Source organism: Aquarana catesbeiana, linkage group LG05, assembly GCF_042186555.1.
Source record: "Aquarana catesbeiana isolate 2022-GZ linkage group LG05, ASM4218655v1, whole genome shotgun sequence".
Lineage (NCBI taxonomy): Eukaryota > Metazoa > Chordata > Amphibia > Anura > Ranidae > Aquarana > Aquarana catesbeiana.
Genome location: NC_133328.1, coordinates 167,112,522 through 167,139,181, shown reverse-complemented (window position 1 = coordinate 167,139,181; position 26,660 = coordinate 167,112,522). Strand labels below are relative to the sequence as shown.

The 26,660-nt window shown below is 42.1% G+C and overlaps 1 protein-coding gene across 1 annotated transcript in view; it reads right to left on the bottom strand.

Moving 5' to 3' along the window:
• Positions 1-26,660, bottom strand: part of ENTPD3 (ectonucleoside triphosphate diphosphohydrolase 3) — a 77,023-nt gene that overhangs the window by 37,183 nt on the left and 13,180 nt on the right. The window contains exons 2-3 of the mRNA XM_073630329.1: positions 6,185-6,318; positions 2,319-2,436 (exon numbers count right to left, since the gene is read on the bottom strand). Of these exons, the coding sequence (XP_073486430.1) occupies positions 2,319-2,436; positions 6,185-6,310 (244 nt within the window). The 5' untranslated portion in view covers positions 6,311-6,318. The remainder of the gene's footprint in view (positions 1-2,318; positions 2,437-6,184; positions 6,319-26,660) is intronic.

The following is a 26,660-nucleotide window of genomic DNA, read 5'->3' as shown; positions in this document are numbered from 1 at the left end:
ACCCTTCCCTATGTTTTCCAAAAAGCTTAGAAAAGATTTTTTGGCTGGAGCTAAACACGTTAAAAATGTTCAAAATTACAAACAGATTCTAACAACAAACCTACAGTCCCTGTCTTGTTTGCACCGCCTGTATACTGCTGTTCAGAGTATATAGGGCCTGGTGGCCCCACACCTTTCCTTATTTTAATTTGGGTGCGGGGTTCCCCTTAATATCCATACAAGACCCAAAGGGCCTGGTAATGGACTGGGGGGTACCCATGCCGTTTGTCTCACTGATTTTCATCCATATTGCCATGACCCGACATGACATTAAACCCGCAAGCAGTTTTAAATGAGATTTTTTCCTTTAAAAATGACATTTGGTGCAGGGACTGTTCTAAACATGGGAAACACGCGTCACTTTACAGGCATACTATAGACACCCCCCAGGTACGATATTTAAAGGAATATTTCACTTTTTTTTTTTTTACTTTAAGCATCATTAAAATCACTGCTCCCGAAAAAACGGCCGTTTTTAAAAGTTTTTTTTGCATTGATACATGTCCCCTGGGGTAGGACCCGGGTCCCCAAACCCTTTTTAGGACAATACCATGCAAATTAGCCTTTAAAATGAGCACTTTTGATTTCGAACGTTCGAGTCCCATAGACGTCAATGGGGTTCTAACGTTCGTGCGAACTTTCGGTCCGTTCGCGGGTTCTGGTGCGAACCGAACCGGGGGGTGTTCGGCTCATCCCTAGAATAGAATAAAATAAAATAGAATATGACAGTTTTCCTGAAACTCGAATAAAATACATTCAAATTCGAATAGAGTAGATTTGAATTTAATTCAAAACCATGGAATTCAAAATAATAGAATAGAAAATAAGATAAAAGAATAGAATAGAAAAACAATAGAATATAATAAAATATAAAGAATATAACCATCTTCAGAAATTTTAATTTCGAATAGAATAGAAAAACAACAGAATAGAATAACATATAAAGAATATAACTATCTTCAGAAATTTTAATTTCGAATAGAATGAATAAGGATAGAAAACATTTATATAGAAAAGAATAGAAAATAATAGAAAAACAACTAATATAGAATAGAATAAAATAGAAAGAATATAACCGTTATATTGTTTTCATTTTATTTTATTCTATTCTGTTGATTCTCTATTCTATTTTTTATTATCTATTCTATTTTTATCGGAAGATGGTTATACAGTATAGTTTCTTTTTTATTCTATTCTGTTCTATTGTTTTCTATTCTATTATTTTCTATTCTATTCTTTTATTGTTATTTTTTATTCTAATCTTTTTTATTCAAGTTTGACTTTATTCTATTTGAATTTTGAAAGATGGATATATATTATATTCTTATTATTTTATTTTATTCTATTCTTTTCTATTATTTTCTACCCTATTCTAATCTTTTCTATTCAAATTCAAATTTGAAATTCGAATTTCGGAAGATGGTTATATATTTTTTCAATTTTATTCTATTTTGTTCAAATTTTGAATTGTCAGACAGTCAGTATCAATAGTCTAATGCAACATATGCATTTAAATAAAAACAATTTGAATTTGGAAGCGTTTTTCGAATTCGAATACCGATTCAACAATTTTTTTCCAATTTTTTTCGAATGCGGTCAAATTTTTCTAATTCGGTTGAATTTTTCAAATTTGAAACTAACAAAATAAATTCCAAAAAGGAATTAAACAAATTTAGCAAATTTACCTAAACTAATTTATTTAAATAACCAATCAAAATGAAATGAAACAAAACAAATGTTTTCATTCTGCACATGTCTACAGCCTATAGACATATAGAAAATGCAGGGTAGCCTCAGTGAATCCCTCCCCTCAGCCCAGAGATTTGTTCATCAGGTGACGACATTACAGGGGCTTAATAAAAAAAATAAACCCAAGAACAAGGTAAGGGGAAAAAAAAAATACTGGATGATGGTATACATTGGAAGAGGGAGGCTTGGATTAATGATAGCTGCTGCCCGGAGCTTTAAAAACTACAGCACACTAATGTTCATACTGTCAGATTAATTAGGTTTTTTTAGCCTGCGGAGGCAAACAGATTGCGTTTACGGGAATTATATTTCTCTTTGAATTATGTCTATGTTAATTTAATTTAGCTGATATTTCATTCCGTGTAATTTGATACCATTAACAGTAGGATAAAGGTCAATCTATTGCCCTGGGTATATTTTACACCATGGTGAATTATGGAAATTAAGCAATGACACAACATCATTTCATCCTTTTTTTTTTTTTTTTTTTTTGGTGGAGAATGCGGGCAACGATAAAAAATCATCCTTACCGTTAACATTGCACTTGTTGGTCTGGCTCACCACTCCAGTATTGTTTTCTTTCTCTGCAGGCCACTGGTAAACGTAGACCGTTGTTCTTGAAGATCCTGCATCCAACACTATGCCATACTAATCAAATATAAAAGACATAATAAGCATGTTTAGTTTATTACTGGTAATCATAACCATAAAATATTTGCAATAAAATACTTTGGGCCTTTTTTGTTAATGCCTGAAAGGAAACATTTGGTGCTGCTCTTAAAATCAAGACAGGTTCTCTTTTAAAAGTGAATCGCAAGCACAAATATTTTCTTTTAAATGTATTCCTCAATTGCCAAAAAGAATATTGAGCATTAAATGCCTTGTACAAGTAACAGTGACATAATCACAGTGCTGCTCATAGCCTGTGCAGAGCTGGGAGAGGGACTCAGAAGGTCTTCTCACTACAGGCTGCCTGCAGAAAACTACAGGAGGGGGCGGATACAAAACCAGTCATCCTGCACAAGGAGAGAGAGCTACAGTGACCGAATATTATTTCAGGAAGCTCCCATACAATGTGCAGAAGCTGATTCATGATGGATTACTTTACAGATCTGGAAGAAATACAGGAATAACCAGTGGCGGCTGTTTTTTTTTGGGGGGGGGCAAACAACCACCCCCCCCCCCGCTTGTTGTCTACTGGTCGGTCCAGCACTTACCCCATCTATGCAACGGGCAGCAGGCATCAGGCATTGGGCAGCGGCCATCAGGCAGTGGGCAGCAGGTATCATGCAGCTGCTCCTGTGTCCTTTGCTCCATCAGCTGTGCATCTCCTCCCCCTAGGCATCCAATAGGATCACCTGTCCTTTCAGCCAATCGGGTGACAGGTCTCAGACCGGCTTTCTGATTGGCCGGGAGGAGGATCAGTGTTACAATAGTAAATATACATTTGCTATTGTAACACACCTAGGTGGGCTCCGAGCGCATTCTCTGCTCCCTGAGCCCACCCTATTTTGAAGCCTATTAAAGCCTCTGGCGCATGGATATGGAGGGCAGCGGCATGGATGGGGGGGCGGCACCCATGCGCTCTTATTGACCGGCCACTCCTGGAAATAACACCATGATTCAAGTAAGAATACACATCTCCCTTGTATTTAGACAATTATTGCTTAGCTCAGATTTAGCTTTAAGGCCCAACTCCAGATTCAGGGCTTCTCCCACAGGTGAAGACCCAACTCAAAAGAGGCTTTTCCATATCATGCTTCTATGTTATGTCTGTCCTGACAGATACACTGTCCTGGGAGTGATAACTTTACATCTGCCTGAATATAGTGGTCCTTAGTTTTCCAGGTCCTTACCCAGCATGCTTCAACCCGGAAGACAGGGCATCTTATGGGTGGGAAAAGAAGTATTGTGGTGGACAGCTCTATATTGATTGTAAGTATTGCAGGCAGGCTGAGATGCTTTTAAAATTTAACTGACTGGGGACCCATAATGTGGGAAACAAATGTCTGGACTTGACAATGTGCTCTGAACAACACAAAGGGGCTTATTTACAAACTGATGAACAAAGAAATCAGAAACAAACTGTGAAGTTTCCTGTTACCTGTGGTTAACTGTCCCATTCTTACTCCAGCTTTCGTTGAGCCACAGTTTATGTAAGTCTGACCCTTTGTTATGTCTTATATTAATTATAAATCTAAGAAATCATATGGCAAAAAAGTCAAAAATGCTTATTTGGCACTAGTGGAATCAAAAAGCTGACAAAAGTAACAATGGAGGATGTAATCTGTAGAAGTTGGTGCGGGGGGTGACTTTTTAAAGGAGTACATTTGTCACTTAACCAAGTTGTATGCTGTATGCAGGCAGTCTATGTTAAAGGGGTTGTAAACCCTCAAGGTTTTCCACCTTAATAAGGTGAAAAACCTCCTGTCATGCAGCAGCCCCCCTGAGCCCCCCTTTTACTTACCTGAGCCTAGTAATTCCTGCAACGGGAAGGAGCACACCAGCTTCGGCTGGTGTCTCGTGTCCTGACTGCATAGATTGATAGCAGCTCAGCCATTGGCTCCCGCTGCTGTCAATCAAATCCAATGATAGGGGCGGGGCTGAGTCCTACTGTTTGTGTCAATAGACAATAAACGCCTGCACAGGTGTCCCGAATGAGAGCGTTTCCCGACGAGGGGCACTCGAGAAGAGGAGGACCCACCAGCGCCTCTGAGGGTACCCAGAAGAGGAGGATCGGGGCCACTCTGTGCAAAACCAACTGCACAGAGGAGGTAAGTATGATAGGTTTGCTATTTAGAAAAAACAAAAAATGAGGGTTTATTAACCCTTTAAGCTATAGAGACACAGCAACTGTAAGAAAACAGCCGCGGGTCCTAATTTGACATGAATGTTGATGCACTTGTATGACCCCAAACACAGACAGTATGCATTTGGTGTCACTCACCTGCACACCTGTCAAATTAGGACATGCTGCTGTGTTTTTACAGCTGCTGCATCCCCATAGATCAAGGGCCAATTCACATTGCATCGCAGAGCGGCCGGACCAAATCTTTGCATTGCTGGCTGTGCTAGGGAGCAGTGTGGTGTGAGATTAATTGTTTTATATGAGCTTTATTCGAAGTGTACAAAATGTCCACTTCATTAACTGCAATGTACGGCAGAGTGCTGCGCTGCCTGACATTGCAGTGCGATTTGGGCCAGTGTGCTGCGATAAAATGCAGCATGTATGCAGCAGTGTGAGTGGAACACATAGGAAACAATTCCCTGCAGCAGTCGGTGGGAAAGAAGAGGAGGGAAGTCAGCAGCTGTGCGGGGGGAGGAGGGGGGCCAGGGGAGCACACAGGGGGGCCCAGGCAGCAGGGGGAATCCAATGGACAGTTGGGGACGATTGGACAGGGAAGGGGGGCAAATAGAAAAAACAATCTCCCTATATGGATCTCCATTCTGTGGGTTTTGGCACAGTTCATCTGTGGAGCGGTGTGGAAAAATGCAGCGTTGAAGTTGTCTGCACCGCTCTGCACCACAGGTGACAGCTGCGGGGAAGTGTGAACAAGGCATTGCTTCCTGTGTGCCCTTGCAGAGTGCTGTGTTTTTCTTATGCAGAAAAACACAGCTCTCTGCTATAGCATGAACAGGCCCTAAACCGATACTAAGAGATATGGGGGCTGATTTACTAATACTGGAGAATGCAAAATCTGGTGCAGCTGTGCATTGTAGCCTATCAGCTTCTAACTTCAGCTCAATAAAAGTGTTACTAAACCCAGTAATATGAAAATAGTTAATCCACCCCCCAGTGCCCTTGGCTTATAAATCTCCTTTTTACATAAAATATTGCCACTATATACCTAATATAGTAAGTAAATGTTCTCTCCAGCATAAAAGACACAACTGAGCATGTGCAGGTCGGCTATCCTGCCTGTGTTAGCCGGCCTTCCCCAGATAGACAGTGCAGGAGGGAAGGATCTGTGCATACAGGATAAAACAGCTTTTTTACACAATGCAGAGGATTAAGCCCTTAAGTTCCACCGTGAGAATAACAAGCACCCTATGCTGCATATAGACTGATTTTACTGTTGTGGGTTTAGTAACACTTTAAATTAAAAAAAAAAAATGGAAGTTGATTGGATTCTATGCAGACCTGCGCCAGATTTTGCACTCTCCTGTTTTAGCAAATTAACCCCATGGTGTCAGCCCGGCTATTTAGATACAATTGTGCTCATCTTGCAGGTACCTGTAGTTTGGTCTGAAACATGCCTGCGGTTTACTATATCTTCAAAAAAGCCCTAGTTTTTTACATTATATCGAACAATCACTTTAATTTCATCTTCATTAACATTTATTGACTCATATGAATAGCAAATAATGTTTCAGGTTAATTCGGGGTTTTTTTTACCTTTGGACCAGGAGAAATGGCCTGTTCTTGGTGAATCTGAACATAGGCAATGGCAATAATAACAGATACACTGATTAATAGAAATAGAACAGAAATAACAAGAGATATTTTCCTTTTTAAAGCCATCCCAGCACCTGCAAGGACACAGATAAATATTAATAAACACAACAATAAAATAACAATAAAAATAGTCATTTTATGAGTAAATAAATTCTGATCGAAACATAGCTTCAGACATTAGCTAGTAAACTATGTCTGTAGGCAGGTGCAGATTTTCCTCCATCCAGTAGGTGGCACTTTGGAGTGAAGTTGGTTAGGGGAAATTGTCCTTTTGGTGTCCCAGAGGGAGCAGCTGTCTGATTGGATCTTGCAACCTCTGGTGACCTTCAGTGGCCGTCTTTTCTTATTTATTTAAAATCTCTTTTAAATAAGGGTCCACGCATCGTTTTGCCGTGCGTCTAGTGAGTCAATGGTATGGAGAGGACCCCGCTTGTGAGGGACAGTGAATAGCTCAGGGTCAGGTTCCTGGCGAGGAGGGATAGTTTAGGAAAGGCTCTTTCTTCATTATACACACGCCTGTGATCAGTGCAGAGATATTATCCACTTGCACCCAGAAGGAGCATTTCATTTGCTAACAAAAGCCATCCTCTGGTAACATACTGTAAATGCTGGGAAACTGTACATGCTCTGAACTGTTTATATCATTGCTGAAGATCAGTTTATTTGTTACTGTGGACCACTGTGCAAGAGTATTATAAAGACATTAGAGCTATATACACTGCGGGGTTGATTTTTTAAAGGCTGCAAGAGCAGTTGCTTCAGAGCTTAGTAAATGAGCAGAAGCTCTGCTTACTTCCATCATCCAATCGTGTGCAAGCAAAAATAGAGTTTTTCTTTTCCTTGCGTGTGATTGGGTATTCTTTACAAAGTGAAGCTTTACCCGATTTACTAAGCTCTGGAGCAACTGCACTTTGCAAAGTGCACAGCCTATTTGCCTTTAGTAAATCAACTCCTGTGTGCGAGAACTTCTTCCCTAATACAAGACACCCAACTTAGGCCCTGTCCACATGCCCGGTGCATTTATAAAAATAATAACTTAATAAAACATAACTTTAATAAGTTAATAATTTGTATGTACAATAAGGACTCTTTACATTGGTGGTCAGCAGTGGCGTCTCCAGCTTTCAAATTTAGGGGGGGCACATGGGGGGACAGGGACAAAAGTAGGGGGGCAACTATAAAATGTATATATATATATATATATATATATATATATATATATATCCTGGGGTCCTTTACTACGACCCCACAACGGGCCCTTTCACATGTTCTGCAGTGAGCTCCCTTCCTACTGTATTGGGGTCCCCCAGGGTGGCAGAAAACAAGAGATATATGTCACCAGCATATCAAGAAAATATAAGGATCCAAAACAGTGGGAGAACTATCAGGGTTGCAAAGGTTGTCTTGCCTCCGGGCCCTGGTGTTCTGCCACTGTGGGGTTCCCCAGCCTCCTCTTGCTGTCCTGCCCCTACTATTGACAGCTCTGGTCTGGCATCTCTTGGAATTTACAGGCTGGTCCTCCTGTCCTAAGGATGGGAGAAATCAGTCTGTTTTTTCAGTAACTGAAAGTCCTGGTGGAGTCCTTCCTGCAACTCGCTCTTCTCCCTGCCAATGAGGATGCAGGTGAAGGAGCAGATCAGGCAGCCGTGGTTGTGTGAACGCTCGCATTATGCAGTGTCAGCGAGCAGGGGAGGGGGGAGGAATCACCCGCAGGAGCTGTCTGGGGACTCTCTCCCTCTTAGACATTGATTTTTTGTAAAAAAAAAAAAAAAATTATTTTTTTTTGGGGGGGGGGGGGGGGCACATGGTGGGGCACAGCATAATGTTGGGGGGGTCAGGGCCCCCTCTGGCCCCCCCCTAGGGTCGCCATTGGTGGTCAGTGAAAAGAACACAGGGGTTTAGTGAGATTACGCTGTTACATTAGGAGTCTGTAGGAAGAAACTTTCTTTACACAGGGAGTCTATGGGAAGAATAGCCCTTACATTGGTGTCCAGAGGAAAGAACACCAATCTTACAGAAAAGTATATTGCTGTCAGTGATTATTTATTTATGTAGCACCCTGATGTTTAGACAGGGCTTAAGTGAAGATTGGAAGAGCTCAAGGGATTCGCTGGCAGTGAATCAGCAAGTCTAGTGAGAGAGACTGGGAGCTCAGTGGGTTGAGAACCTACAAGAAGTGACTGTAGAGAAAGTAAAGTAGTTTGTTACAACTAGTGTTAGGAACTGTTCTAAGACTGTTGCCATAGGAGACAGCATTCCTACACATGCAGATGTGGTGTTTTGCTGGATGCCTTTCCCTGCATGGCTGTCTACCTGTAGAAGTCTCAGAGTCTGCCAATTAACATTGCAACTACCTTAAGGGTCTCCTGGCCCTAAACCCTCTCTCCCAAAGTTCTGTTCAAGAGAAATAAAATCTCTTTGCATTCAAGAAGTGTCTGGCACCCATGAATATACCTTATACTACACCCACTATGCCTTACAACCCACTCTGTATGAAAGGATGTCAACAGCTCTTGGCTCTGGAGGTTCTCATTAGACTAAAGGAGGCCTGGGACCTTGCTACATTTAAAAGACAAGAGAAGAGGTTCAACTGGTCCCCTGTCTTTGCCCCTGCCAAGTGACGCCAGGCATCATCACATGGATAGCCAATCTGCTACTACAGATTGCTCAAGGAACTCCCATGTTCTACAGAAACAACAAGAGTAAGGTAGCCAAACCTACACACTGCCAACATCCCCAATTAAATATCTAGCAATCCCTGTTAGGGGATGCACCTGGATTGGGGACCAGTGCCAACTAAACAAGCACCATATAACACTATGATATCCCCTAACAGGGATTGTTGAGTATTTTTTTAATGCAACGTACTGTACAGATATATGTGACATACTAGCCGATACCTTTTTTGTATACAGTATTTTTCAATTTGCATTGTAAATAAAGTTTTTTTATATTTTATCATATATGTTGGTGCTAATGCCTCTGAAGTCCCATTTGAAAATGTAGATTTTGTTAGATGAGAATGACTGAATTGATATACAGTGCCTTGAAAAAGTATTCATACCCTTTGATACTTTCCACATTTTGTCATGTTACAACCAAAAATGTAAATGTATTTTATTGGGATGTTATGTGATAGACTAACATAAAGTGGCACATAATTGTGAAGTGGAAGGAAAATGATAAATGGTTTTCAAAATGTTTTACAAATAAATATGTGAAAAGTGTGGCGTGCATTTGTATTCAGCCCTCTTTACTCCTGATACCCCTAACTAAAATCTAGTGGAACCAATTGCCTTCAGAAGTCACCTAATTAGTAAATAGAGTCCACTTGTGTGTAATTTAATCTCAGTATAATACAGCTGTTCTGTGAAGCCTTCGGAGGTGTGTTAGAGAACCTTTGCGAACTAACAGCATAATGAAGGCCAAGGAACAGACGGGTCAGGGATAAAGTTGTGGAGACATTTAAAGCAGGGTTAGGTTATAAAAAAATATTCCAAGCTTTGAACATCTAACAGAGCACTGTTCAATCCATCATCCAAAAATTTAAAGCGTATGGCACAACTGCAAACCTACCAAGACATGGCCCTCCACCTAAACTGACAGGTCGGGCAAGGGGACCATTAATCAGAGAAGCAGCCAAGAGGTCCATGGTAACTCTGGAGGAGCTGCAGAGATCCACAGCTCAGTTGGGAGAGCCTGTCCACAGGACAACTATTAGCTGTGCGCTTCACAAATCTGGCCTTTGTTTAACAGTGGCAAGAAAGCCATTGTTAAAAGAAAGCCATAAGAATTCCTGTTTGCAGTTTGCCAGAAACCATGTGGGGGACACAGCAAACATGTGGAAGAAGGTGCGCTGGGCAGATAAGACCAAAATTTAACTTTCTGACCTAAAAGCAAAACGTTATGTGTGGTGGAAAACCAACAATTCACATCATCCTGAACACACCATCCCCATCGTGAAACATGGTGGTGGCAGCATCATGTTGTGGGGATGCTATCTTCAGCAGTAACAGGGAAGCTGGTCAGAGTTGATGGGGAGATGGATGGAGACAAATACAGGGCATAATGCCCTGTACACACGGTTGGATTTTCCGATGGAAAATGTTTGATGGAAGCTTTTGTCGGAAATTCTGACCGTGTGTAGGCTCCATCGGACATTTTCCATCGAAATTTCCGTTGCACAAAATTTGAGATCTGGTTCTCAAATTTTCTGACAACAAAATCCGTTGTCGGAAATTCTGATTGTGTGTACACAATTCTGACGCACAAAGTTCCACGCATACTCGGAATCAAGCAGAAGAGCTGCACTGGCTATTGAACTTAATTTTTCTCGGCTCGTCGTACGTGTTGTACGTCACCGCGTTCTTGGCGTTCCCAATTTCCGACCAACTTTGTGTAACCATGTGTATGCAAGAGCCAACATCCGTCGGAAAAAATTCCATGGATTTTGTTGTCAGAATGTCCGATCAATGTCCAATCATGTGTACGGGGCATTAGAGTCTGCAAAAGACTTGAGACTGGGGCAGAGGTTCACCTTCCAGCAGAACGACCCTAAACATACAGCCAGAGCTACAATGGAATGGTTTAGATCAAAGCATATTCATGTGTTAGAATGGCCCAGTCAAAGTCCAGACCTAGATCCAATTGAGAATCTGTGGCAAGACTTGAAAATTACTGTTCACAGACGCTCCCCATCCAATCTGATAGAGCTTGAGCTATTTTGCAAAGAAGAATGGGCAAAAATTTCATTCTCTAGATGTACAAAGCTGGTAGAGACATCCCCAAAAAGACTTGCAGCTGTAATTGTAGCGAAAGGTGGTTCTACAAAGTTGACTCAGGGGAGTTAAATACACTTTTCAGATATTTATTTGTAAAATATAAAATACAGTTATGTTTGTTGCTGTAACATGACAAAATTTGGAAAATTGCAAGGGGTATGAATACTTTTTCAAGGCACTGTAGTAGTTTGGTAATGATATAAGATTACCCGTACTCGTGCAACCACGCTTTTTAAAATCTTTATGGTGATTGTTTGGGTTCTGGAAAATGTTATTGTGCTTTTGTTCCTAGGAAGTTCCTAGGAAGCATGTCTTCTAAATGTTATAAATGGAAAAGGCCTAAGCAGTTTGAAGTGAAATAAACCATGAAGTACATTCTTCCCCCTCTCTCATTTATTATTTTATTAGTTTCACCCTTGTGTCTCATCCTTTATACTCCCCATCCAGATTATTGGCACAGATTAGCAGAAATATTCAGTTGTTCATATCCAGTTTTAGGCTCCATTCACATGCATATGATGTGTCATGCAACTTTGGACATCAAAGTCGCATGACAAATCTTTCCCCATGTTTTCCAATGATAACTATTCATATATGTGCAACTTAAAGTTGCAGCAGCTTCAAAGTACTACTTTTAAGTGATTGTAAGGCTCCGTTTTTTTTTTAAATAACAAACATGTCATACTTACCTCCACTGTGCAGTTCATTTTGCACAGAGTGGCCCAATCCTCATCTTCTGGGGTCCCCAGTGGCTCTCGCGGCTCCTCCCCGCATCGTATAACCCCCTAGGAGAAGCGCTCTCCTGGGGGGTTACCTTGCGGGGGCGCACTCCCGAGTCCAGCATCCGGCGTCCATAGACGCTGAATGTAGGACTTGGTCCCATCCCCCCCCCCGGAGCCCGTGTCATTGGATATGATTGACAGCAGTGGGAGCCAATGACCGCGCTGCTATCAATTTATCCAATCAGGACACGAGACACTGGCCGAAGCTGGTGTGCTCATTCCCGTTGTGTGAATTTCGGGGCTCAGGTAAGTATAAAGGGGGCTCGGAGCTCGGGGGCATTGCTGCAGTAAAGAAGGTTTTTTATCTTAATGCATAGAAGGCATTAGGGTGAAAAACGGCAAGTGTTTACAACCCTTAATGCAACTTCAGGGCCATAGACCTAAATGTTGCAAGAAAGTCGTACCTGAATGTTATACAATGCAACAGTTGCGCAACAATTGTCATTATCATTGGTCAAAGCCAAAGTCGTATCCAAGTTGCAGCCATCCAATGTTGTGTCAAAGTTGCACCAAGGTTGCACTCCAAAGTCGGAGCAACTTTGAAGTCGTACAAGTGAGAATGGAGCCCTAAAGCTATGGCTGATATAATAGATCATAGTTCCATCATTTCACCCTGGATTACATACTGTACATCATTGCTCACTAATGTGGTTATCAGTTCATTTTAAATATCATTTTCAACCTTTTACCTTGAGAAGGTTTAATGTGTCTTAAAGGACATGCATAGTGTTTTGTATATTTTTTTTATTTTAATTAGAGCTAAGTGAAGATTTACAGTTCTGGACTGTGGTAACGTGCATTGCTACAAACCACCCAAACTTAGACTATGGATGCTGCCTTGCCATTTATTTTGAAGTACACCTCACATACACAGCAAGAGAAAATTCACCTGTGCTATGGCGCACTACTTGTTAGGGTCGAATCACATTTTTTCAAAGTGTGAATGCGCAATTTACCACAGCGTATGGTAATGAAACGTACATGTGATAGCTTGTTGTGATTCCATTCAATTTAAATTGTTTGTACCCACCGACAAACTAAGACAATGCAGCGCCAACGTGCATATGTTATAGTGCACCACAACACACAGTAAGGGTTCATTTACACTAGCTTTAACCTTAATGCTCCGTACACACGGTCGGATTTTCCGACGGAAAATGTGTGATAGGACCTTGTTGTCAGAAATTCCGACCGTGTGTAGGCTCCATCACACGTTTTCCATCGGATTTTCCGACACACAAAGTTTGAGAGCAGGCTATAAAATTTTCCGACAACAAAATCCGTTGTCGGAATTTCCGATCGCGTGTACACAAATCCGACGCACGAAGTGCCACGCATGCTCAGAATAAATAAAGAGATGAAAGCTATTGGCTACTGCCCCGTTTATAGTCCCGACATATGTGTTTTACGCCACCGCGTTCAGAACGATCGGATTTTCCGACAACTTTTTGTGACCGTGTGTATGCAAGACAAGTTTGAGCAAACATCCGTCGGAAAAAATCCTAGGATTTTGTTGTCAGAATGTCCGATTAATGTCCGATTAATGTCCGACCGTGTGTACAGTGCATAACACACATTAAATTGCCTGCTGTTTCAGCATGCTTTTTTGATGTGTGTTTGATGCTTCTGTGATGCTTCATTTATTCATTAATGAAGCTTGGCAAATGTCCAGTGTGTGTTGATTTTCTATTTGTTTCAACGGGGTCCAGTAGAACCCAGGTTTAGTAGTTCAGTAGTACCCCCCCCCCCCATCAGATCCCTAGCACATTATCACCCCTGTTCGGCAGATCCCCACCTTATTAGTAACCTTGTTCAGCAGATCCCCTGCTCAGTAGTACTTCCAGCTTTGCTGATCCCCTGTTCAGTAGTAAATCCCAACTCCGCTGATCCTCCTCTCTCTCTCTCTGGTCCCTGCTCAACTCCCAGCCATATTGCTCCCACACTCTCCAACACATGTGACTTGTGCTAGTTTCTCCTGCTCTGTTCCCCCAGCTCTGTTGATTCTAGGGTTGCCACCTGTTCGGTATTGGCCCGGACAGTCCGGGTTTAGACACTCGTGCACAGTTTTCAGTCCGCTTGATACCCAGACACGGGGTCAGGACAAGTGGCAGTGGAAAGAGGGTGGAGCCCCGGGCAGAGCAATTTACTGGGGGGAGGGGCACAGCTGAAATCCCTCACCATACAGAGATGGCTGCGGTATGCTAAGTGCACTCCTCCTGCACCGGGCACATTCTCTTCCCTGTCAGAGGGAATGAGCTCCGCCCGACAGATGCCTTCTAGTGCTGGCCCCGCCGTGACATCATTCAGAAGAGAATGAAAAAGAGGAGAAGAAAGTGCTGCCGGCGCTGTGAGGGAACAGTGTGTATGTGTTTAATACCTGCAGATGATCTGTTCACACACACACTGCATACTGCGAGGGGCCCAAGAGCAGCTCTGCCCCCCAGTTCGGCTCTCACACTTCCCTCCTTGCAGGGGCTCCCGAGTCCCACTGGTAAGAATGGATGTCTTAAAGAGGGCAGGGGGTGCTGTTATAAGGGAGGAGAGGTCTCTAAGGAAGGGGGGGCTGTGAGCTAATGGGGGTTTCTAAGAGAGGGTACTGACTGCTGATCTAATGTGTGGTAACCAACCATTAGATCAGCAGCACCCCCTTGGAGACCCCCATTAGCTCACAGCCCCCCTTATGTTAATGCCCCACCTCCTTATCAGTGATGCCTGTAAGTGCCCATCATTGCCGCCTATCAGTGTCGCACATCAGTGTAGCCTTTATAAGTGCCACTTCATCAGTGCCCATCATTGCCGCCTATCTGTGCCCATCATTGCCGCCTATCAGTGTCGCACATCAGTGTAGCCTTTATAAGTGCCACTTCATCAGTGCCCATCATTGCCACCTATCAGTGTCGCACATCAGTGTAGCCTTATAAGTGCCACTTCATCAGTGCCCATCATTGCCGCCTATCAGTGTCGCACATCAGTGTAGCCTTATAAGTGCCACTTCATCAGTGCCCATCATTGCCGCCTATCTGTGCCCATCATTGCCGCCTATCAGTGTCGCACATCAGTGTAGCCTTTATAAGTGCCACTTCATCAGTGCCCATCATTGCCGCCTAACTGTGCCCATCATTGCCACTTATCTGTGGCCATCATTGCCAACTATCTGTGCCCATCATTGCCGCATATCAGTGCCCATCAGTAAAGGAGTAACATTTAGTTTGAGTACAGTGTAATATGACTGCGCAATTGTCATTCAAAGTGTGACAGCACTGAAAGCTGAAAATTGGTCTGGGCAAGAAGGTAAGTGCCCGGAAGGCAAGTGGTTATAATAGCAAACCCCCAGAGACACCCTCATTGTATCAGAGCCCCCCTTTATCAGCGACCCCTCCCCCCCCTTAGAGACTAGTTGGTCTCTAAAGGGGGGGACTGGAGGGAGTCACTGATATAGGGGGCCTCTGATCTAAAAAAGATAAATGAATGAATGAAAAACTCAGTAAATAAATTGCTGCCATCACTGATATATGTTCGCACACCTCAAAAGAAAAAAAAATGTAAAAATACAGCGACCCCCCCCCCCCTATAATTATATTTATTAATTCATATGTTAAATATATGAATGAATGTGATTATAGGAGGAGGGTGTGCTGCATTTTTTGATTTTTTTTTTTGTTTTGATTTTTGGGGGGTCTCTAAGGAGAGCACTGATATAAGGGGGTTTCTGATCTAATGGGGGTCTGTAAGGAAGGGGGGTCACTGTTATAAGGGGACACTAATGGTGGTCTCTCTCCTGGGGGGGAGGCTGCATTATTAAGGGTGTGACACTGACCCCTGTATTATGGGGGTGTGACACTGACCCTGTGTTATGGGGGTGTGACACACTGACCCTGTATTATGGTGGAGGGAGTAGTGACACTGACCCTTGTATACAGACAGTCTTTCAAAGCCCAAATAGTGTCTTTCTACAGCAAATAATTTGGAAAGTCAGGATTAACTTAGTAAATGATTAGAAATGTTATCTAATCACAAAATATATGCTTAGTGTATACTAAGAACAAACAAACAAAAAAAAAATTGCTGTGCGTCGCCAGTGTTGCCAACCCCCCAAAGTGAAATTTACTGGCAGGTCACCAAAATTTGCAAATGCCACCAATTTTTTTTACTGACAAAAGCCACATTTTTTACTGGCACTGCAAAAAAGTGCCAAAAATGCAAGTTTTCACTGCTAAACAGTGCAAAAATAATTATTTAAACTATAAACATGTAGCTAGTGCTATTAGCAATGTGTTTAGGTTAAACAAAAGTCAAAAAACATATTTTTCAATGTATATGATACAGGGGTCAGAGGCTGTACAGACATGGTACAGGGGTCAGAGGCATGTGCGAATATGGTACAGGGGTCAGAGGCATGTGCGGACATGGTACAGGGCTCAGAGGCGTGTGCGGACATGGTACAGGGGTCAGAGGCATGTGCGGACATGGTACAGGGGTCTGAGGCATGTGCAGATATGGTGCAGGGGTCTGAGGTGTGTGCAGACATGGTACAGGGGTCAGAGGCATGTGCGGACATGGTACAGGGGTCAGAGGCATGTGCGGACACGAAACATGGGGTCAGAGGCGTGTGCGGACATGGTACAAGAGAGGGGTCTGTCTCTGGGGATGGACCTGCTCCTGCTCTGTCTTTCTGTCCTACCACCTTGGTTCAGTATAGGTCAGCAGCACAATACATGTCTGAGGTCTGATTGACCTGGATGGATGGTCAGTCAGCGCTCCATTCCAGAATACAGGCAAAGGCAACCATCGACCTCCCTGGACGGACCCCTGATGTGACGAGGCGCCACTGAGAACAAACGCTTGCCATTCAAAAAGGGCGCCAGGCGGCGCCATCACATCACTACACATGCGTCTGCCCACGGTGCCCGACCGAGTGTGTGCGAGTTCTGCCGAGTCCTGCAGGCTTCGGAATGGCGCATGCGCAGTTGCGCTGTCAGCCCGCAGCCATCTTTTTAACGGGCACGGCTGCCCATATCAGACATTTATGGGCAGCCGAAAATAGGCTGAAATTTATGGGCTGCCCGTAAATTAACGGGAGGTTGGCAACACTGTGAGCTGCTAAAGTGTTCAGGTTTGGCTAGAAGAAATGGTGGCAACATTAGTTGATGCTCTGCCTCTAAGTCCTCTCTCACTAGTCGCTCTCACCTTCTGCTATAGCCAGTCCGGACCCTGCTCGCCTTCCTGCTGCTGAACACTGCACATCAGATGTGATGTCTGCACCAGACACTTCAAGAATATATACACATGAACTGGAAGTGACTGCTGATGACGTCTTTCCGGTTCGCATGTTTGTTACCCAGTGCAACCTGGGATATCTCATATCTGTAATATCTCCACAACAAAGCGAAGCTAACACTGAATAAAAGCCTCTCAAAAGCTTCAGGTTCTCAAGCATTGTCATAGACTTCTATGGAGGCTTTGGAGATGCTTTGAAGCACCAAGAAAGCAACAGGTGCTTTGATTGGCATTCAGAGTCCTTTAAAAAAGCATGTCCAATGCCACATTTTGAAGCAAGTGTAAACAAGCCCCAACGCACCTTGCATTGTGACATGCCACACCAGAAAGTATCCTGCATTTTTGTCCATTTGTTTAGTTATTTTTTGTCCATTCTGGTGAATTGGCAGCCTATTTAATGCACTTTAAGATGCACGTATTGACACAATGCACAAAAATAGCAATGTGTGGATGGCCCCCAAAAATAGTGAAGGTGCTTGTTCCCTTTACTTAGGTATGTTGAGAGACCTTATTGCAGCGTATCTCTACACACAAAATACAGCGCAGATTAATGCAACATAAAAGCGTACAAAAATGATCAACAGGTATGCAGGCATTGCTGGGTTTTGCTATTAGAAAGCCCAGCATACTTTGGTAATTAAGTCCTATGGAGTCACTAGAAACAAATAATAAAAACATTTTTTGAAATTCACATAAACTTTAAAATGTAAATTAACTAACAAAAAAAATGACAGCTTCACTTTAAAGAAAAAACAGCTAAGCATGCCATGCACTTTGAATTGGGGTTATCAATAGACTGGGAGTGCTTCGAAAGTAGCTGTCTCACCTAAACATAAAAAGATTCATAGTAGTATCAAAGAAACACTATTTTAAAAACATTGGAGGATAAGTCTGTAAACTTTGATAAATACAAAAATAGGCAGTTGCACTGTTCCCTGCCACTGTACAACTCTTAGGCAATTACTTTACTAACTTTAGTTTTCCTCTATTCCATGTACAGTAATACCTTGGATTGTTAGCATAATTTGTTCCAGAAAAATGCTTGTAATCCAAAGCACTCGTATAGCAAAGCAAATTTCACCACAAGAAATAATGGAAATTCAGATGATTTGTTCCACAACCATTTATTCATATCAAAATGATTACAGCAATACAAAATACAATACATATAAAGTATAAAGTGTATGGTGTCAACAGTATGTGGTCACAGAGGTCCGGGGGCAATATGAGCAGTAGAAGGATCACAGTTTTAATGTAAAAAAAAATGAAATTACACTCACAATGTGTATCCCGTGTTAAGGAGTCTGGTGCTCATCCATGTAAATCTGCTAGTGTATACAGTAAAGCCGCTGGTGTATACAGTGAGGCTGCAGGTGTATACATTAAAGCTGCTGGTGTATACAGTAAAGCCACAGGTGTATACAGTAAAGCTACTGGGGTATACAGTAATGTATGCATACCTCCCAACATTTTGAGATAGGAATGAGGGACACCTACTAACAAAGGTATGTAGGCATAGGACACGACCCCCTGCCACGCCCCCTAAAGGAGAATTAACCAAAAAAAAAGGTTAATTAAATCCACAAGTGCTTTTTTTTACCACTACCATTCTTTTATATTGGCCTTTAAAATGTACAAATGCAGCAATTTAGAAATTGGATGAAAGGTTTAGCATTGGGAAACACTTTTTGAAAGATAAAAAGTGCATTTTATATACAACTATATGGATCAGAGCAAAATGAGGGACAAATGAGAAGGAAAGAGGGACAGGGGGAAATTGCTCAAAATCAGGGACAGTCTCTCGGAATCAGGGACAGTCTCTCGGAATCAGGGACAGTTGGAAGCTATGATGTATGTGGCCATAGGTCCGGGGGTGCTGGTGGCTCCCAGCGCTTCCTGGAAAACTCAGAGACACTCGGGAACTGCTGACACTTCTGGGTGCTCCGAGTGCTCCAGGAAGCACTGGGAGCCACCAGCGCCCCTGGACCTCTGGCCACATACAGTACTGTATACACCAGCAGCTTTACTGTATACACCAGTGGCTTTACATGGATGAGCACCAGATTACTTAATGCGGTATATACATTGTGAGTGTAATTCCACTTTTTTTTTAATTAAAACTGTGAAACTGTAATCCTTCTACTGCTCATCTTGCAAGACAGCGCTTGCATATCAAGTTACAATTTACCACGTTACTCATAAACAAAGGTATTACTGTATTCTGTTTCTCCTTTTCTGTAATATTTTCCTATAGGATTTTTATTTTGGGTATTGTTGTAATGCTTCTTCTACAATTATTTCAAATGGGTAGTTATTATGGACAAAATGTGTGCTCGTTAATACTATGAATATATGTATAATGAACATTAAAAAGGCTGCATACAGAAAAACCTGATATAGAATCCATTACTGTAACTACTGTAAGTAATAACTGCAACACGTTCCAGACAGGTAGACCCCAAGACATAGGAGGCCAGAACTTGTTTGTGAATGGATATCCAGTATAGTAGTTATTCCATACACAAACAGGTTTTGACCTCTTAAGTCTTGGAGACTACCTGTCTGATAAGCCCACTGGAGTCTCACTTATTTTGCTGAGATACCTCACAACTGATTGAAAGATTCTTTATATTTATTGGAACATTATTCATATGTTCATTTTTCATTTTCATCACTCAGCCCATTCTCCAAAGACGTCATTGATGACGACATCACACACGCCTAACCAATACCTAGCTGGATTGTATGAGCCGACAGCCTGCTGCAAGTTCCATCCACACTATACATGCTGTTTAACGTCTGTATTGAGGTAATTGTTGCTATTTTAGTTCCTGCTGCTGAAATTCACCCCCACAGCATGATGCTGCCACCACCATGCTTCACTATAGGGATGGTATTGGCCAGGTAATGAGTAGTGCCTGGTTTTCTCCAGACATAACGCTTGCCATTCAGGCCAAAGAGTTCAATCTTTGTTTCATCAGACCAGAGAATTTTGTTTCTCATGGTCTGAGAGTCCTTCAGGGCCTTTTGGCAAACTCAAGGCAGGCTGTCATGTGCCTTTTACTGAGGAGTGGCTTCCATCTGGCCACTCTACCATATAGGCCTAAATTGGTGGAGTGTTGCAGAGATGGTTGTTTCTCCTGGAAGGTTCTCCTCTCTCCACAGAGAAATGCTGGAGCTTTGTCAAAAGGACGATCAAGTTCTTGGCCACCTCCCTGTCTAAGGCCCCTCTCCCCCGATCGCTCAGTTTGGCCAGGCGGCCTGCTCTAGGAAGAGTCCTGGTGGTTCCAAACTTCTTCCATTTATGGATTATGGAGGCCACTGTGCTCATTGGGACCTTCAATGCTGCAGAAACTTTTCTGTACCTTTCCCCAGAGCTGTGCCTCGATATAAACCTGTATCAGAGGTCTACAGACAATCCCTTGGACTTCATGGCTTGGTTTGTGCTCTGACATGCACTGTTAACTGTGGAACACTATATAGACAGGTGTGTGCCTTTCCAAATCATGTCCAATCAACCAAATTTACCACAAGTAGACTCCAATCAAGTTGTAGAAACATCTCAAAGATGATCAGTGGAAACAGGATGCACCTGAGCTCAATTTTGAGTGTCATAGCAAAGGCTGTGAATACTTATATACATTTTTTATTTTTAATAAATATGCAAATATTTCAAACAAACTTCTTTCATGTTGTCATCATGGGGTATTGTTTGTAGAATTTTGAGGAAAATAATGAATTTAATCAATTTTGGAATAAGGCTGTAACATAACAAAATGTGGAAAATGTGAAGTGCTGTGAATACTTTCTGGATTCACTGTACCTCACCCATGGACGTTTCACTCATTATGATTATTTTTGTTATTTTTGTTATTATTGTGCTGTATTTTTGTTTATATTTACTTAGTCACGTTTTTATCTATTAAACACTTGGTTGTGCTTTAATGCAACACATGCTGCCTTTTTAGGTGGTGTTTTTTATACAGTTGCTTTGAGCACTGCTTATATATTCTTTTATATTATTCATATGTTATAGACTGTGCTGGTAAAAGTTTTTTTTATATATATATAAATTGAAGCACTGCAGTTATTACTTAATTTAGAGCCTATGAACTTTTCTTTTCATATTCAAAGGTTTGATCAGTCACTCCTGTGATCCAGCTACCTTACAGAGCTTCAGTTGCCCAATACAGCTTGTTGATTTGACAATAGAGGAGCAGCACTACATTGATTTGAGTCATCACTCTCCTCTTGTCTGTAAGTTACCAGTCGTAGGATTAGATCACTTTTTTAATGCAGTAAAGCTTTATTGGCTTAGAGTGTCTTACCAGTCTGGGTAGGACATTAAAGAAAGCTATAATAAAGATAAATTCAAATACTTACAGTAGCTACATTTAAGGATATATTAAGTGGATATAAAACCAGATTAAATTAATCTTTTATATCTGTCAAAAAAGGGTTAAAATCCTGCGCTTATCCTATTCTCCTGGTGAAGGGAAGTGTGACTATTGAAATGGAGAAATCAAGCACATAAATAAATAAATGAAAATATATATAGATAAAGAAAAGCTGCAACCTAAAAGGTCCAAACCCCTACAATAAGAATAGATAATTAAAAGAAACAGGTGCGCTAATCTATAATATTCACAGTGCACAAATACACATGACAAAAATTTAAGGGCATAAAGTCCACTCCTACAAAAACAAGTGTATAAAAATAAATTTAAAAAAATGGATGAAATGACTCATAAAGTGAAAAATATACGATTCAGTTCACAAAAGGTAAAAAAAAATGTGCATAAATAGATGTGCATGAAAAATGTCCAACTGACAAACCCTTATACAAAAGGTAACTGAGTGAACCAAATATGTGAAAAATTCTGTGCTCTTCAAGGGAATTGGGTGAACCAAATATAAGGGAACTTCAGTGCTCTTCAAAACACAAAGACTTTAATATCCCATCATCACATAGAGTCACTTCTTACCAGATAGCAGTAGTTTCAAGCATTGGATAATAATCCCACCATGCTTCAACAGACTGGGCTGTAAAAACTAACCAAATTCCAGTTAACAGCGGTATCAGACACTGGGCAATGATCCCATCAGGCTCCAACACCTTAAGCTGTAAAAGTGGACCCGGTTTTTCAATGGATGCAGGAATCACGGTATCTTTGGAAAAGCTGATATCCAATCTGGCAGCTCAAGGAAGGCTGCAATCCCAGAATCAGTACGCAGGAGGACAGGGGGAACGTTCATGGTATCCCCAAGCGGGAGTTTAGATGGAAAATCGATATGAGCCCCTATATGAACAGGATAATGAGGAGGATTATGATTACAGTTATGCCGTATGACCCACCACGCATGGAACATTACCCTACAGGAGGAGGGGCTCTGGAATGGCCCCCCTAAGAACCAGATCTGATAATTTTTTAGGCAAAAGCCAGGGACCACGAAAAGGAAAACAAAGAGGACGCAGAAGAGGGAAATGGAAACATTCCCAAGAAAAGGAAGCGATAAGTAATGAGGGTATTTTCAATCTCAGTAGGATCCAACTAACTGATGTAGAAATTAAAACTTCAGGGAAAGGTCTCAAGTTTGCTCCCAATAAATCCTTTAATAAATTTGACACGTTCATAGATGTTCAGAAATTTGTTAGAAAATTAAGTATCAAAAGACATTTTCTTTCCAATAAGGTAACCAGTGGGGGGCCACAGGGGTCTTCTGATAGGGGTTCAAACCTTAGGAATGCATCCTTGTTTAACCCCCCCCCCCGGGTAAACCTTCACCAAATCTATTGGTTTTTAAGGATTTGGTGCTGAAGGATTTACATCAGGCTAAAACCAAAAAGGTCTAACAGAAAAATATACATCAGGGTATCAAATCTCTCTGTGATAGGAAAGACTCATTCACTCCACCGATAAGGGGGGGGGGGTATTGTGTTGCTGAATAGACAGGACTATGAAGGGGAGATGAACAACCTCTTAGCGGGTAGGGCTACTTATAGCATTCTAAAAAAAGAACCCACTAATATGTATGCTAAACGTTTGAACCATATATCATAGAAAAGAAAAAAATGGGTTCAACAAGGACCCCCTGAGCAGACTTTAGAGGCACAACAAACCTAAGAAAGCATAATCGAAATAACAATATAATACATTTTATTAAATATAAATGCATACAGTACAAAGACATTGACAAAAGGTAATAAAAGATCATCTATATAGAAATATACATGATACAAGCCCCGATGTGTCTACGCGTTTCGTAGAAAACTTCTTCAGGACACATTCAGGTTTCAGTTAATACACAAGAGGGTTTCACTTGTATAGAGGCTTTCACAAGTTCAAAAACGGTAGTTCAAATTTATTCAAGTATAAACGTCAAGGTCTTAGCAATAGAGGTGGATGACCATCAACTGTTTCCATTTACAACCAATCTTGGGGTTCAATTCCAGCAAAGAAAAAGCCAATATATAGCAAATAATAAATAGTAGCACTGCAGCAACCATAGGAGGGCACCAAGGAGCCCATAGGCCGTATCTGCTCAATGGTCCATGTGGAACCGTGCAAATGCACTGAGGGAGCTTAAGGTCGAATTGATTGTAAATCCCCAGATTCAGAGATGTTCCTGGAATGTTGTTCAGATGTTCCTGACCTGGCGGGCTGCATGCTTGGATAAGGGTCTGGTATTTTTTTTGGGCGTGACCCCACATGTTTTTTTTTTGTAACTGTGGTGTGAGGTTCCCCTGAAAATACATACCAGGCCTGAAGGCCCTGGTATGCATTGGGGGGGACCCCACGCTGTTTTTTTTGTCATTATTTTTAATTGTCAACATGTTTTTTTTAACATTCTGCTGTCAGCCGGGGTACTACCATAATGTTTGTCTTTCACAATGCCTGGTCTCTGGCATTGATGAGCGCATACACAAGAAAAGTACACCCACGTGCAGGGTGAGTAGACCCCACCCACATGCATCTTATGACTAATTTTACGTTAGACAAACAATATCAGAAAGCATTTGTATGTCATGAAGCATTTTTAGCTAATACAGAGGACTTTTTTTGTTGCCCATCACATGTAGCTTGTGCTATTTTTTGTAAACATTAACTGTACTTGCTTTCATTTCTGTATTCTCAGTGTAGAACAATTTCACATAAACACTAAAGTCTCATTTACTGATATTTACAATCAAAGCGATTACGCTTTTATGACTAAACTTAACACCTGCTAAGTAGCAATAAAGTTGTTAGCCTCAAATCTGGCTATAGAAATCCACAAGGTGATAAAGAGAGCTGTTTCTGCTTGTGATCCCCCAGTAAAGGAAAAATGTCTTCTGGTTTCCAAAAAGAAAAAAAAAATGTGAGATACTGGCTGGCGGGATTGTGGACGGTGTATATGTGTCACCTAGATTTGTCACATACTGTACACATAGTGAGATGCCTCAGGGCTTAGTACTGTTCTGGGTCCTGGACCCCCCCCCGAGGCTTTGTAGTAATTTGGATGGGAATAAGTCTCCACTCCTAGGCCCACATCTTACCAGGTAGCCAGGCTTCGTTATTAGTTTCTGCTGTATGACAGCTGACACTCACTTGCCTTCTCTGCTGTAGGAGTCTGCATCTAATTAACACGGTGTAGTACTGACAGAACACTAAAAAGATACAAGTACTAAATGGTAGGGGACAGAGCATAGTGCAAAGGCAAAGAGATTAAGGCCAGAATATGGACCACGTGTCTGAAACTGAGGATTTTGTGGGCATATCAAAAGTACATACAAGGTATAGGTTCACTTTACACTATGGATTATCATAAAATGGGTGCATATGCAGTCAGGTAGGTGCCAAACAAAAAGTTCTAATTGGCAAAAGATAAGACTTGTAATCCTGAACTGAGTAAGATCACCACATTACTACATGGCCAGCATTTGTTTGTAGATATAAACTACAGTAGAAACAGCTGCATAATAAAGAAGGATGAAGATATTATGTGTGTTGCTTTACAGAGAATTTAGGCTCAGTGGTCCACTTTATGTTAAAAGTAAGGACCATTTTTAACGAGGACCATATATTCTGATAAGATTACAATAACAACATTTGTAAAACATATCCCATTTGAGCCAAATATAACTGCATACCAAAGGGATCTATGACTGCCGTAAGGGAGCTACTTCCTGGTTAACTGTGGCCCTCACTTTCTCTGTGTAGCAAGGTTCCGGGTCCCCTTTGGTCTAATGGGAAACTCCAGAGTTAGGGACAGCTGACATCCTTCTGTGTAGAGTGGGTTACAAGGCATAGTGGGTGTATTGCAAGGTAGATTCATGGGCACCAGACACTTCTTGAATGCAAAGAGATTTATTTTCTCTTGAACAGAACTTTGGGAGAAAGAGTTTAGGGCCAGGACACCGTTTAATAGTTGCAATGTGAATTAGCACACTCCGAGACTTCTATAGGTAGACAGCCATGCAGGGAAAGGCATCCAGAAAGACACCACATCCGCATGTGTAGGTTCACTGTCCCCTATGGCACAGTCTTATAACAGTTTCTAACACAAGTTGTAACAAACTTCTGTACTTCCTCTACAATCGCTTCTTGCAGATCTTCACTCCACTAAACACCCAGTCTCTCTCACCAGACTTGCCGATCCACTGCCACTGGATCACCCAAGCTCTTCCAACCTTCTCACTGAGAATCTTCCTCAAGTATCAACCCCCTGGCCTGATCGGTCCCTAGCTTGGCACACAAAGCTGCTCTGCAATCGTCACCTCCACTGGCTGGGTCCCTAGATTGGCACTCACAGATACTCCTCAAGCTTCACCCCACTGGCCTGCTCGGTCCCTGGCTTGGCACACAAGGCTGCTCTGCAAGCATCATCTCCACTGACTGGGTCCCTGCCTTGACACCTGCTGAAGTTTCCCAATTCTTTACCGTCCCTGGTTGGTGAGAATACTGTTCCAGTACTTGCTTCAGCTACTCACTGTGGTCCCGGGTAATAAAGTGGATGGTCCCTTAGTGGCGACAGCTTCCCTTCTACCTCCGACCATGACCATGCAGAGCCGGCACTTTTGGTTGGACTGCAAACCTCAGTCCCAACCCTACGCTGCTCTCTTGCTTCTAGATGGGCTCTCAGACAGCCTAGCAGCCAGATGTCCCCAGAATAGGCCTCAGGCTCTGGACTAGCAGCCTGGAGCAGCACAACACACATCCACCCAGACAGCCGTCCAGGTAGCACAGAACCCAGATCACCTGACCTCACCCAAATAAATAGGCTCTTCCAGCAGGCTAAGGGACCCAAGAAGATCCCTGCCCACTGGCTGAGATAACCTATCTATTCCTAATCTGTCCTTGCAATGCCCTTGTCTTATCTAATGTCACCAGACAATCAGCCATCTAGTGACAGAAAAGAGAAGTTCAGCAATTCCAGAATTAGGGTGGAATCAATTGATCCCCTAACAATTGGCCAAGACAACTATGCCTGGGAGGTAAATGTACTAGCAACCCTGCCTAAACATCAGGGTGCTACATCTGAAACTTAAAAAGATTTTAAACAAGGAGATTTGTGAAGGAGAGGTTTAGAGTTAAG